Source organism: Zeus faber, assembly GCF_960531495.2.
Source record: "Zeus faber genome assembly, chromosome: 12".
NCBI lineage: Eukaryota > Metazoa > Chordata > Actinopteri > Zeiformes > Zeidae > Zeus > Zeus faber.
In genome coordinates this window covers 10,858,030-10,870,906 of record NC_137196.1, presented here as the reverse complement: position 1 = coordinate 10,870,906, position 12,877 = coordinate 10,858,030, and the positions used below count along the sequence as shown (strand labels likewise).

The following is a 12,877-nucleotide window of genomic DNA, read 5'->3' as shown; positions in this document are numbered from 1 at the left end:
AGAAAGAAGGAAAGAAAGAGTCTTTATTTGTCACACAACACACCGCCCTACAACACGTGCTCGCACACACGCTTTGGATGGCGGCCGGTGAAATGGTTGCTCTGCATTTAACCCATCCTGGCTTGTCCTTCCTCCGGGGCCACAGTCAGGAGCAGGGGGCAGCATCCATGGGCGCGCCGACAACATCACTGGCAGAATTTATAGACATTCCAGAGATAGGTTTATCAAGTATATCATTATTGTGAAGGCAGTTTTCTGTTCATTTACAAAGTGCCATCAAAAAAACTCCGTTCCCTCAAATGGACTCATGATCTTGGTCGATAATCGTGATCACGGGTATTGCCTGAAAGGATTGCGATAATCATTTTAGCCATATTCATGCAGCCCCACTTCGGAATGATAAAAACTCCGCCCGGAACTTCGAACCAGGGCGGAACGAACGAACTGCTGCGGTCACGATAAACCGCAACACAGAGCCAAAGCAAACAAGCGTCCATCGAACTTTGACGACGACACGCCGCGCGTCTTCGTCTTCTACGGAAGCCCCTGCGGGACAAAATCAGCGAGACCGACTGCTTCTGCCGTGGAGTTACAAGATGGCGGCGTCCAAGGTGAAGCAGGACATGCCTCCTCCGGGAGGCTATGGACCCATTGATTACAAGAGAAATCTCCCAAAACGAGGACTCTCGGGTAAAAATATGAACTCGGTTAATCGAAAGTGTACAAGTGGGGACCCTTTTCGACGGGAAGAGGATGTGTTAGTCTGCCGTGTACATGTAAAGCAGAGGCTAAACGGCCAGCCCTTGCTAGCCACCTGGCTAGCAGACGTGACGTTGAACGTACAGCTCGTTATGAACCATTGTGTTTGAATAGATTTGAACAGGAGAATCTGTATTGATGTAATGCGTAAGGGCGAGGTAATATCTTAATGGGAACGGCTCACCGGTCAGCGGTGGTTGCTACACTAGCTCTCCAGAACTGTCCTTTGTAGTGAACCATAGATAAAGAATGCTGATGACAGACATCAGCAAATGCACAGAAAATTTGGCCAAATCAATTCCAATGGACCTCTGAATCGACAATTCACACTGTCAACAATAATTGTGTAAATCGATCCCGATACAAACAATTTCTTTGTCTTTGCGCGTCATTGAATTACAAACATGATTAAAATAAATAACAGGCTTGTGGTCGTGGTGCCCTTGTACCCCATCCTCCTTCCCCCACAGGCTACAGTATGTTCGGCATTGGAATCGGGATTATGATGTTCGGCTACTGGAGGCTGTTTAAATGGAACAGAGAGAGGAGGTAAGACTACAGTTCTAGACTTAAAATTATTTCAGCCACAAAAACATTGTTTTTTATGTGTGCGTGTGTGTGTGTGTGTGTTTTAGGCGGTTGCAAATTGAAGAGCTGGAGGCCAGGATAGCTCTTATGCCGCTCATGCAGGCTGAGCAGGACCGCAAGTAAGAGCAAAGCCAATTTTGGGGAGCGACGTCACGCGGGGCTTGGTCACGTAAACGAATGACATTATTGACACATCTGCCTCTCCAGGACACTGCGGATGATGAGGGAAAATCTCGAGGAGGAGGCGGTCGTCATGAAGGACGTCCCAGGCTGGAAGGTAAACACGAGCGTCACCCGTTTGCATCACAGCAACAAACGTGGCTCCCACTTTCCATATCCTTTAAAACCAAACTTCTTATAACCACTTTCAAACACTCATTTAATAGAACAAGCCATTTTACATCTTGTTATTCTAAACGGGTGTGCTGATTTTTTTTCTGCATACAGAATGTTATTCATGTGAACCATGACACCTCTCCCTCAGCTTCCCATTCTTAAATATTATTTTCCTTGTGATGTTCTTATTCCCACTCATTCTCTCTCCTGTAGGTTGGTGAGAGTGTCTTTCACACAGACCGCTGGAATGTACCTCTGGCAGAGGAGCTTTTCAACCTCAGACCCCGTGAGGAGATGTTGCACAAGCGTTTTGGCTTCCAGTGGTATGTGTAGTGTAGAAAGACACCGCTGACTGCCCTCAACAGCTAACGTCATGTGGACCTGAGCCTGTACTCCACTAAACTTGTAAATGTTTAATTAAAGTATCTTTTCTGTACCTTGTCTTGCCCCCACCCGCATTTTATTTTGCAGTGAATTGTTGTTAATGTGCTAAATGAATACACAAGGAATGTTTGTCAGAAATGTATGTAAAACTTATGCATTCCACCCCATGTTAGAACATTTTAATATTTATAGCGTAGAATGACATAGCTACTCAAGATTCAATGTTGTCACATGCACAGTATAATGTGCAGTGAAATGTTTACGCTGTCACAGGGAACCAGTTCCATTTTTTTTAGCTTCACTAAGTTGTAAACAAGGCTTCATCCAAGAATTTATTTGGATGTGAATATTAAGTCTTTTGTAGTCAGTAGTAGTATTCAACTACTGCAGGAAGACCGAAGAAATGGTGAGGGAATGACTGTATCTAAGTAATCAGTTTGAATAAATTAGGTATTGATAACTTTCCCTGCAAAAACATCTTGATTTCCTACTTGACTCAGATTGTCAATTACATTCAAATTGACAGCAAACTAACTTCCTATACTGCATATTAAAAGTAATTGAGATTTACTCCAATCAGCAATGTTTAACAAATCACTTTATTAATCCCTGTGGGGAAATCATGGCTTTTCAAATCAGGAACAGAACAGGAAAACCACATTAGTCGACAGTACAGCTGGAGCAACTCAGGCCGCCCCAAACATCTCCAGATCCTGAAGTAGATGCTTGGTCACCTCACCGCCATCTAATGGACCTAGAACACATTATTTCAGATAAGTTGATTGAGATATAGGAGTGCGGCCGCCAATTAAAACTCATGTCTTTTTAAAAAGATTAATACCTGCAACCATAAATCCAGCAGTCCATGAAGTCTCAGGCCACTGACTTCGCCCGTTAGAATATCCAGAGTTCTCCGGTGGTGTTTTCATCCTGAACAAGAAAAATCTCGAATTAAATCTCAATTTTCTCATTGCAGATATACTTAAATGCATGCAACATAAAACATTCTTTAACATTCATTTTCTTAACTTAAAAGGCTTATCGCATATTAGGTCAATTGAACAGTTGGACGTTTCTGGAGCAGGTAAGATTAACTGAAGCAGCAGACATTTCTACCCATGACCAAGGGGACAGTGTTCAGTGAAGCTGGAGCACCATGGGCCAAGTTACTGTTTTTTTTGGGCGATTCCTCAAGCGGTGTCAATTTAATTAAGGAAAAGCTATTGCATGTTGTATGGCGGCATTTGAAGCAATCGACTGCTGTCTGCTTACTCGAAGGCAATGGAAATAAAATTCATACATTTCAAACCGAGTTCAAAGGATGTGAGCAAAGCAAAAGTTTTTACCTCATGTGAACTGGCCTACGATTTCTCCACATTTCAACTAGGCAAGAGAGCAGCTTTCATCTCTGACGAGCACTTGTTGATAGGTGCAACACTTCACGCTCCAAGGACTCGTAGGTTTTGGAAGTAGCTGACCTCTTGAACGTAATGAAGCATTAACATAACCAAACACCAGCTAGAATTTTCCCATCAATATGCAGTTTTGATGCATAGATTCTACGCATTTAAAACCTCTAGAGTGGGCTTGACAGCCCAGCAGCTGCCATAACCACTTATGGAATGTTGATGGACAGAACATTGTGATTTTAATAATCTTGTCTCAGATAACCCCCACCCATTGTCTGACCAAGCAGCGTTTGAATACTCATGAAGCAGCATTTGAAAACCCAGTAAACATTAGTTTCTCAGCTCTGACCTGTAAAGCTCCCATTGTTTTTTTCTGAAGGCACAAGAATCAGAATATTTTCCATAAATTGTTTAATAGGCTCCATGAAGCCAAATTGACAGAAAAAAAATTTAATTGATACAAATAACAAAGTACAAAACTGATCCCGGCTGTAATATTATAATCTGGGAGACGAGTTACATTGATATTCACCTATACAAGTTAGAGTCCATTTTATAGCACACTTAAAATGCAGATGTTGAGCAGAGCAAAAAAAAAAAAAAAAATTCCTAGGGCAGACTGTAACACGCAGTAGATTCAAAATGAACGAGTCGTCGATTAAGGTTTCTGGTGCAGTCAAAGGATTTTTTTTTTTTTTTTCTTTTTTTGCACAATCTAAAGTACAGGACCGCTCAGCAAACTTGAACAAAATGAAATGGCTGGGGCATTGCTCTCTATTAGCATTAAAAAGGAATGTATGTAAAAAGGGGGAGAAAATAAAGAGCCTGTTTAAGCATGTTGCCTTTCTTACTCAGTCTAAAACTTGGCAGGAGGTAGGTCACAGTCATACTGAGGGAACTAAATCAAAAAGATAAGGAAGCCCTATAGGGTGCCTCAATGCTAGTCAGGGAATCAAAAATAGAAATAAGATGGCTAACAGTTTGGGGCTATAACAAGGCTAAAAGTATTGAGAAAGCCATGTGGAGAGATCCATTTGGATCATCAATTTACACATTTTATAGCAAGATATCTGGTAAGAACTTAAGTGGTTAGATGCGACCTCAAGCAAGGAAAACATCTTAAAACTAACTTTGTTTAAACATGGTCTGTCAATGAATGGCCAAAACTCGTGGCTACAGTTAAAGATGCTTAAGCTGCTACAACAGAACAAGACTACAAAAATAAGGTCACCAATAACACGTGGACATTTTTCTTGAGGAGCGCATCTTTTAAATACAGCCGGCCATGTGATGATCTTGAATCAGGAAGATTTTTACTCGTGTGCAGCTGAGGATAAGAAGTGGGCACACAGGTAAAGACACAACTTCATCAACATTTGAGTTTGACATTCCCCCTAACAGTGCTTTCCAATGGGCTCTAGGACGTGATTCTTCAATTGGTTGACATAGAACGCATATGGACTATTAAACTGTGCAGTCCCAGATAGAGGCAAAACTGCAGAATGAGGAAAAACAAAAAGCTACCAACATGCCAGGGCTGCCACTCTTCCTCAAAATTATTCGTTTATTTTTAAATTTGGCTCCAAATCCCAAACCGCACCAGTTTCGGATTGAGACTCAAAACCACTGCCAATCATTAGCCAATTATGCAATGGGTTTAGCTACTGATCACTGTCAACTATGCAGCCATCAAATTTAGAGGAAATTTGAAAACAAAGTGACAGCCCCAACACACTAACAGTCATACTAGTTCACTTACCATAGCTGTCATATCCATCTCTGTATGATCCCCCAGCACGGTCCCCGTAGCTACTCTGTCCCCTGGAAGGAGAAGATTGTTTTAGAATAAGACACTCCAAGGTCGTTTGAAGCCCGAGTGCAGTCCCACCACAGCTCAGACTCCTTACCTGCTATCTCTGTAGCCACCGCCGCCGCCACCACCGCCACCAGAGGAGTATCCACTTCTGTATCCGCCGCCTCCATAGCCCCGGTCTCCGCCACCTCCATAGCCCCTGTCTCCGCCGCCATAGCTCCTCTCGCCTCCGCCATAACTCCTGTCGCCACCATAACTCCTGTCGCCGCCATAACTCCCTAAAATGGACACAAGGTTGCTTTTAACAGTTGACACGCTACTGAGACTGAGCACACAAAACAGGAGGGCCTGACCAGAGGCAAATGGAGTGCTATGAAACAAACCATTGCGCCAACAGTCAGCCCTTACCCTGCGAGTAACTTCTCCCACCTCGCCCCCTGCCCCCACCAAAGCTTCCGCTGCCGTATGATCCACCACGTGATCCTCCTCTGGAGATCCCGGTACGTCCACCGCCCCGTCCTGCTTCGTCCACACGGATATGGCGGCCATCTAGGGTCTGCAAATAAATATATACCCACACTTTAGTGACAATCCATATGTGTCGTTACCTGCTATTGCACACATTGTGTAATCCCACCTTACATCACTACACTGAACAACTTCACAATAGCCCCGCATATTATGGCCTACAACTAGTTCCGTGTCATTGTGAAATTTGCCATTTTATTCTTGGGATGGCATACTGGCCAGAATTGCAAACTTAAAATATTCAAATTGTAAAAAAAAAACATTAAATTATTTATTAAAACATTATTTATTCAGTAATGCACTGTATTCATTATTTGAATTATTTATTCATATATTGAAAATGCATTATTTAATCACTATAGTATTTATTCATTAAAATGATATTTATTGTCATTAGATAAATGCAGTAAGTTTTATTTACCTTGCCGTTCATTCCTTCCAATGCGTCTTTCGCGTCGTCCACATTTTCATACTTCACAAAGCCGAAGCCACGAGATTTCCCTGTGTCTTTGTCTCGGATAACATCGACTAAAAAATAAAATAAAAATAAAAAATAAGCACAATCGAAAGGAAATAACGATTATTCGGAGTGGATTAACAACAATAACCGCCAGAACGGCATCAGAATCAGGCGCGATCCGTACCTTTAGCGATGTGTCCATACTTGGAGAAGGCCGCCGCTAGGGAATCCTCGGTGGTGTCGAAGCTCAGCCCTCCGATGAAAAGTTTGCCTTCGTCGGACATCTTTTCTGGTGGCGCGGGAGGACAAAAAGAGATCCGTTCTCATTTCATGAAATAACAGCAGCGCGTATCGGCCAATATCAGCGAAAGAGCCATTACAAGGCCCACGCAGCCGAGCCCCGTGGGGCGCGTATCAAGCCGCGCGGCGTGACGTCAGGCCTAGGCCCCGAGGCCTAGCATCTTTAACGGACCTCGGCGGCCATCGTGCAGCGCCATTTTACTCCACGTTCTCGACGCTCGCTTTTGTTAGCCAGCTACGCTTCACGATGCGCCCGTTGTTCAAAAATCGCACATAGCTTAAAAAAAAAAAAAAAAACTCGTTACATTATGCACCAACAGAACCGAAATAGTTTTATCTGAAAAGGCCGCACGCGGTCGACGCTTAAATTCTTTTTTTTTTTTTTTTTTTTTTTTTTTTTTTTGTCGCCTTCTTCAACGCAAGCACATGGGTCTGTAGCCCCGCGGTGGCGACCGTTAGATTAACGCCTCGGCTAAACAGGATGACTAACTACACGGACGCAGATCCGCACGGGCACCATAATCCTCCATTAAACGATTTACACTTATAACATTTAAGTAGAGACGAAGCTAAACAACAAAAAAAAAAAAAGAAGGGGGAAATAACCCCCCCCGAAAAGGGTCCAAATAAATACCGTTAGTTTGAGACGGACAGACGGTGTGCACTGGGGGCGCCGGTTCGCTGGAGTGGGATGGAGGACGTCGCGCGGTCTCTTTTTGTCTCCGCAGAGCCCTCCTTTCTTCTTCGTTGGTGTGTGTGCGTGTGTGTGCGGGGCCGCTAGCCCGCCCCGCGCCGCACTAGCCCCACCTCGCGGAAACACGGCCGCCGGCTGATCCGCAACCGGCCAGATGCCCTCAATTTCACGAGCGCTGAGAGAATCGAGAATCCTACCGCTCGATAACGGTTGAGTCCAGACTTGCGTGCGTGTCGGTGCTATGGTGACACAGATAACGAAGGATCGAAACAGTCGTTATTGTGTCTCCTTCGATGGGGCGTCTCGTACATAAATGAATGCTGGGGTTTCGGCGAACCACTGCTCGTAACCAGTAATACGAATGATATTTACATATAATAATAAAAATGAAGTCCAAAATGAGGTACAGTCCTTGAAACTCAGTATTTTACCCCGGCCATCGGATTATCACAACAACCGTATAAAATGTCCCATTATATGCAAGGTCTGAATATTAGTTGTGTAACTGCAACGTATTTCCTTCTTCATAATCTGCTCTTCTTGCTCACTTTAACCATTTATTCTGTTGAATACAACTCATGTGTTAGGTTCCGGGTCCTGCTACCTTAACACTTTAAAACTCTTCATTTTTTTACGTTTAATGTTCACAAAAATAGTTTGTTTCACCAACGCTCTGCACATTTTCTGCTTTCGTGTATTATATTTGATAGTACTCCGATATTTTGTTTCCTTATAGGCTGTTTGGTGTCATTTTATTTGCTATGACACACTTTAAATTGCTCACATCAGCTTCGCTAAAAAGTTTAACCGAAAAGGTTTAAGTGGAAATACTTTGCAGAAAAGGCCTGGAGAAAAAGAGATCGCTTTTAGAATAAATCCCTTTTGGGTGCATATCTTGCTCGTCCTCTGGGTTAGAAATTTCTTCAAACCAAAAAGTTACACATCTAAGCACCTTTGCCAATGCAATGTATAAATGTAGCTGCAGGCAGCAATACGCGGGGTCACGGGTAGTCGGCCTTTGTTAAAGTTCAATGGACAAGTGTGCTTTGGCTCTCTGTTCCGGTGTGTTTTGTGACTGCAGAACTTCATTCATTCCGGCCTGGTTACATTGTAATTGCATTGCATTGCATTTAGCAGACGCTTTTATCCAAAGCGACTTAATTCTATGACGGGGCGGTGTTTGCGGCTATGGGTGGGTTTCCTACATCGCAACTAGCGGCGGTTGTAATTCTGAAGTAGGGCTGCACGATTATGGCAAAAACGATAATCACGATTATTTTACTGAATATTGTAAGCACGATTATTTATTACGATTATTAATCCATTTTGGGGAACAAAATTAATTTGATGGCACTTTGTAAATTAACAGAGAACTGCCTTCACAATAATAAATACATTTTATAAACCTACAAATAAATAAACTAAGGTAAGTGGTTAAACTGATTTCAATTGTCGGGGATATATAATAAAGGAATTATTGGTACACAATAAATAATTAGTAATTAGATAAGAATTAAAATTCTATCAGACAGGAATTATAATTCAGGAAGATTGTATACATTGATATCTCTGGAATGTCTATAAATTCTGCCAGTGATAATATTGGGTTTTTATTTTGTAGAACTTACTCTGGTGTGTGTCAGTTGTGCTCTGAAGTGTATATATTTATGATGTTTAATACACTGCGCTTTCTTTAATTGAATTGTCTTCTGGTAATACTTTAACAAATTATTTTTTCAAACATAAAGTTTAATAGTAATGAAATATTACCTGTCATTTTGTAACTGTATGGTTAATAAAAACTCATCACAATTAGGACTTGGTAACTCATAATTATGATTTAGTAAGCTGAAAAAATGACTTAATATTATAACACTTTCTTTTCATATATATTTCATTAATTGACTTCATAAAAGTACTCAGACCAATCAACTTACACCATACAATCAATAACCTTTCGTCAGTTTATAAATATATAGCCCATTTGTACTTCCACGCCACCCACTCAGAGTCAAGGGCACAAAACGGTTAAAACTTTTGTATACTTTTCTTTATTTCAGATCTAGGGAAAAGTAAACCAAATAAAATGTAACTTTAGTTTGTAGATCGCTAGGGAAGATAGGGATAGGGAAAGATGGGGAAGCAGATACACAGGAAAACACATACACAATAATACATGTTCCTTAACTTAATTTTTTTTTTTAGTTTAGTAGCAATAAAATGATACCTGTCACTTTGCAACTTTGTATGGTTAAGAGTTTGTATCTTATATCACTTTAGTTAAAGTCACGTCGCGACTATATCTGCGTCACTAGGCTGCAGTGCCGTCGGTTTGCACATGCGCGTTGTGCGTAGCGCCATCTTGGTGAGGTGGTGATGGTTGATCACACACTCTATCCACGATACTGAACCGATCTGGATGAACCTCGAACGCCGCTATGTTGGAACTTCCCCGGACGCACATCTTATTCACATTGTCTGTGGGTTCGTTGGGTCCATGACATCCTTACGTCAGTCCTATCTGCATGTGCTGCCATCTTGGTGAGGACCCGGTTGTTCAAAAAAATATAGTTTTTTACTAAACTATTTCACAATAATAGACTCATCAGGGTCAAACTCGGACGACGGCATGCCGGGACTGTCCCCAATACTTAATTTAAAATCTAGTTTTGTGGAATTAACAGTATTTGACTGGAATCTTACAAACAACTGTGCACATCCTGTAATCGGCCAAGCATATTCATCATAAAACTTGTAATTTTCTTAGAGAATGAAATGTTTTCGGGGCCATTTTGGTGTATTAATCTGTATCGTCTCCCTGTTGAAAGAAACAAAGCATGCATTAAAACATTGTTTATTTTTATTCACAGGATGGGTGACATAATTTCTTGATTTCAAAGGGGCTCAACTCGACTTCCGCATCTGAAATCAAAATTACAGTGTTCATGAAAAATCACAGATCAACACTCTGACCTCTGACCTTCTGCAACTGGTCTCACAGCAGTCACACACTTGACCGTTCCCCTCGGCAGACTTACACCCGAAAATAGCCCCGAAAATAAAAAGCTGTGACAATGGGTTACGCCTACTTACAGTTATAGTTTAGAGGTAAACGTCTACGGAGGAACAGGCTTTGTGGCTACCAGCGGAATCGGGGGAGACTGCAGCCTCTCTTTAATGGCAGGTTATATAGATCTGGTGAAGATCAAACAGTCAGTGATAGTAAATTAAAATAGCCTGCAGGGTTTTTCCCTCGCAGCGACCGAGGCTTCGTCCCGTCGATGGAACCTAAAAGGCTCCGGTTGGATCTGCAGCTTATCGCCTTCCCTTCACGGCAGGAAGCGGGATCCACACGGGTGCTGGTGCTGATTACGGGGCTGGAAATAAATCAGTGTTAATAACAGAAACACTGTGCAAGCCTCACACCTTTTGTGTGCTCTCTGCTGGAGGGTTTACCATCAAGCCAGATGTAAGGGCTTATCCTGGGACAGATATAAAAAATAAATAAACAAACAAACAAATAAATAAATAAATAGACCAGTTGCAAGGCACCGTGTCTAATAGAAGATGAAGAAAATGTATGAAAAAAAACAACAAATTAAGTGGAAGTTTGACAAAGTTTTGGTTTAACAGAGTTTAATGATATGAATGAAAATTCTATCAGACATTTGAAGTCATGAGATGTCACTATGGTGAAAATTTTGGCGATACGAAACAAAAAAAGTATGAGCACACAGTTAAAATATCTATTGGGGAACAAAACAATGCTGGGCGGCACTTAGTCTTTTTTAAGTTATTCAGAAATACCATCAAGAGGGTAACACAAATGGCAAAGCAAAGAATATATGGATCCTTTGTAGTCAAAACAAAATAAATTGTCAGTGAAATTATAATTATTAAGTGCGTGGATATGGCCAGGGAAGGACGACAGGTGATACTATTGAGTTGATACTGAAGACAGAGGTCCTGTTCACACCCGGTATTCACATGCGTCTTGGGTGATCCGATCACAAGTGGGCAGCTCTGAGTACGTCTGCTCGCACCTGGCGTTAGAATGCATCTCCACATGCGTCTCGAGTAACCACTTGTGATCGCATCTCACTCCCCCGCTCCATATGCAAATAAACACGTACATCATTTACGTTTGCAAATACCGAAATGCTTGGCGTGCGGGCAAAACAATACAGACGGAAATCTTGGTGCCGTGTGTACTGTGGCGGCACATGGTTCTGGCTGAAGAGATTGATTTTGTTTCCTGAATTTCTTACTTGTGTGGAAAATTTAAAACGTGAACATAGTTGGTTTTTTTCTCCTCAAGACAGCAGTGTACACAGATGTATTCATTTTTCTGTTGTTTCCTACTTGTACGAAACAACATTTTTAAACACAACTGAGTGAAGAGACCGTCCCGATCACTGCGTGGCGGAGAGGGAGCGATCTCCCATCCGCTGCGCGAGTTGTTTTTATTTTAGATGTATTTGTTCCCGTTAGTTTCCTACTTGCTTGAAGTGAAACATTTTAAACACAACTAAGGGACTGTCTCAATGGCTGCATAACAAAACAAAAAAAACCTGTCTATCCCCACTGTCCTAATTTTGATAAAAACTGGATATTTTCATGTAAATACTTTACTTATAAATAATACATCCTAAACTTCTGTTACGGGGAGACTTTCACAACCAGACCAGTGGTTCCAGTTACGCAGAGGACGTCATTTGGGCCGCGGTGCTTCAATGCGGCCCGGGACACATTGGCGAGCGGATCTTGTGATCGAATCACCAGAGATACATGTTGATGCCAGGTGTAAGCGGGGTCAGAGATTTTACACCCCCCGGATGAGGACTTTTCTCACAAAAGGCAATTGTTTACTTAACAATGGTTTTCCTGGACTTCGGTAGGGCAGCACCACATGTTGTCCATGACCGTGCTCAGTTTCACACCGAGCAGGCCGCCCTCTACATATGTAAATAGTAAAGACAGAGTGTTGGGTGTCGGGGAGACAACCGGGTCTGATTTGAATGCGACTATATGCAGATGAAGGAGCGTGCTAAACAGATCAAGGCGCCACACACACCTCTGATCAGCCAAGTTCCAGACTTTATGTAATCAACTCAAGGCAGGGTTGAATATGAGGGTATGTGGAAAGCGCTGATTACGATATCTGAAATGTAAAGTTATCAGAGATATAATATGTGAGGCTCACTTTTATTGTCTTTTATTGTCTTTCTTTTGACCGACCGTAGTCATGTGATCTCCTGTGGGGGACTTGCAGGCATCCATTGCAGCCTGGCCGTCCTGTTGTGGGGGCCCCTCCTTCTGTGGGATATTCTCAAATTATTCTGGTGATGTGATTAAGGGGGTATATAAATAAACTTGACTTTACTTAAAAAAAAAAAAAGGAAAAAAGTAGTTATAATAAAAAACAACAAATTAGATGTAGATATATCTCTGTGTAGCTGTCAGCCGCTGCTTCCCAACAAAATTGGAATGATCTTTCTACGACTAACGGTCCTCTTTCTAGAAAGCTTAAAAGACAATGTCTGTTTTGCCGGTCGGTGGTACACCGTGGCTCAGGAAGGCTTTTGTAGAAATGATTAGTGTAGTAT

At 42.0% G+C, this 12,877-nt stretch overlaps 2 protein-coding genes across 4 annotated transcripts; one reads left to right on the top strand and one right to left on the bottom strand.

The window, feature by feature from the left end:
• The first annotated feature begins 390 nt into the window (after nt 1–390).
• Nucleotides 391–2,124, top strand: ndufa13 (NADH:ubiquinone oxidoreductase subunit A13). The gene is made up of 5 exons (XM_080011131.1): nt 391–690; nt 1,230–1,308; nt 1,395–1,466; nt 1,555–1,624; nt 1,897–2,124. The coding sequence occupies exons 1-5, from the start codon at nt 597–599 to the stop codon at nt 2,014–2,016; spliced, it is 435 nt and encodes a 144-aa protein (XP_079867257.1). The 5' UTR covers nt 391–596; the 3' UTR covers nt 2,017–2,124.
• Nucleotides 2,125–2,648: 524 nt separating this feature from the next.
• On the bottom strand, nt 2,649–7,342 carry LOC307238223 (cold-inducible RNA-binding protein A-like). Of its 3 annotated transcripts, XR_013844431.1 has the most exons (8): nt 7,212–7,342; nt 6,462–6,566; nt 6,239–6,345; nt 5,719–5,845; nt 5,384–5,567; nt 5,236–5,297; nt 2,909–2,997; nt 2,649–2,821 (listed from the first exon to the last, which is right to left on the bottom strand). XR_013844431.1 is itself a non-coding variant. In XM_080011129.1 (7 exons), the coding sequence occupies exons 2-7, from the start codon at nt 6,559–6,561 to the stop codon at nt 4,790–4,792; spliced, it is 594 nt and encodes a 197-aa protein (XP_079867255.1). In that variant the 5' UTR covers nt 6,562–6,566; nt 7,212–7,342; the 3' UTR covers nt 3,871–4,789. The 3 variants fall into 3 exon arrangements, 2 of the variants coding, with proteins under 2 accessions (XP_079867255.1, XP_079867256.1); XM_080011129.1 differs by lacking the exons at nt 2,649–2,821; nt 2,909–2,997 and adding an exon at nt 3,871–4,803; XM_080011130.1 differs by lacking the exons at nt 2,649–2,821; nt 2,909–2,997 and adding an exon at nt 3,871–4,803 and having other exon boundaries at nt 5,737–5,845.
• Nucleotides 7,343–12,877: the final 5,535 nt, after the last annotated feature.

Excerpts from the sequence above, each read along its gene's own strand:
- ndufa13 (XM_080011131.1), top strand. The coding sequence starts at position 597 with ATGGCGGCGTCCAAGGTGAAGCAGGACATGCCTCCTCCGGGAGGCTAT. Across the intron at positions 1,309-1,394 it reads AAATGGAACAGAGAGAGGAG|GCGGTTGCAAATTGAAGAGC; the intron begins GTAAGACTACAG and ends TGTGTGTTTTAG. Across the intron at positions 1,625-1,896 it reads AGGACGTCCCAGGCTGGAAG|GTTGGTGAGAGTGTCTTTCA; the intron begins GTAAACACGAGC and ends TCTCTCCTGTAG.
- LOC307238223 (XM_080011129.1), bottom strand. The coding sequence starts at position 6,561 with ATGTCCGACGAAGGCAAACTTTTCATCGGAGGGCTGAGCTTCGACACC. Across the intron at positions 6,346-6,461 it reads GTATGGACACATCGCTAAAG|TCGATGTTATCCGAGACAAA; the intron begins GTACGGATCGCG and ends TTTATTTTTTAG. Across the intron at positions 5,568-5,718 it reads TGGTGGGGGCAGGGGGCGAG|GGAGTTATGGCGGCGACAGG; the intron begins GTGGGAGAAGTT and ends TGTCCATTTTAG.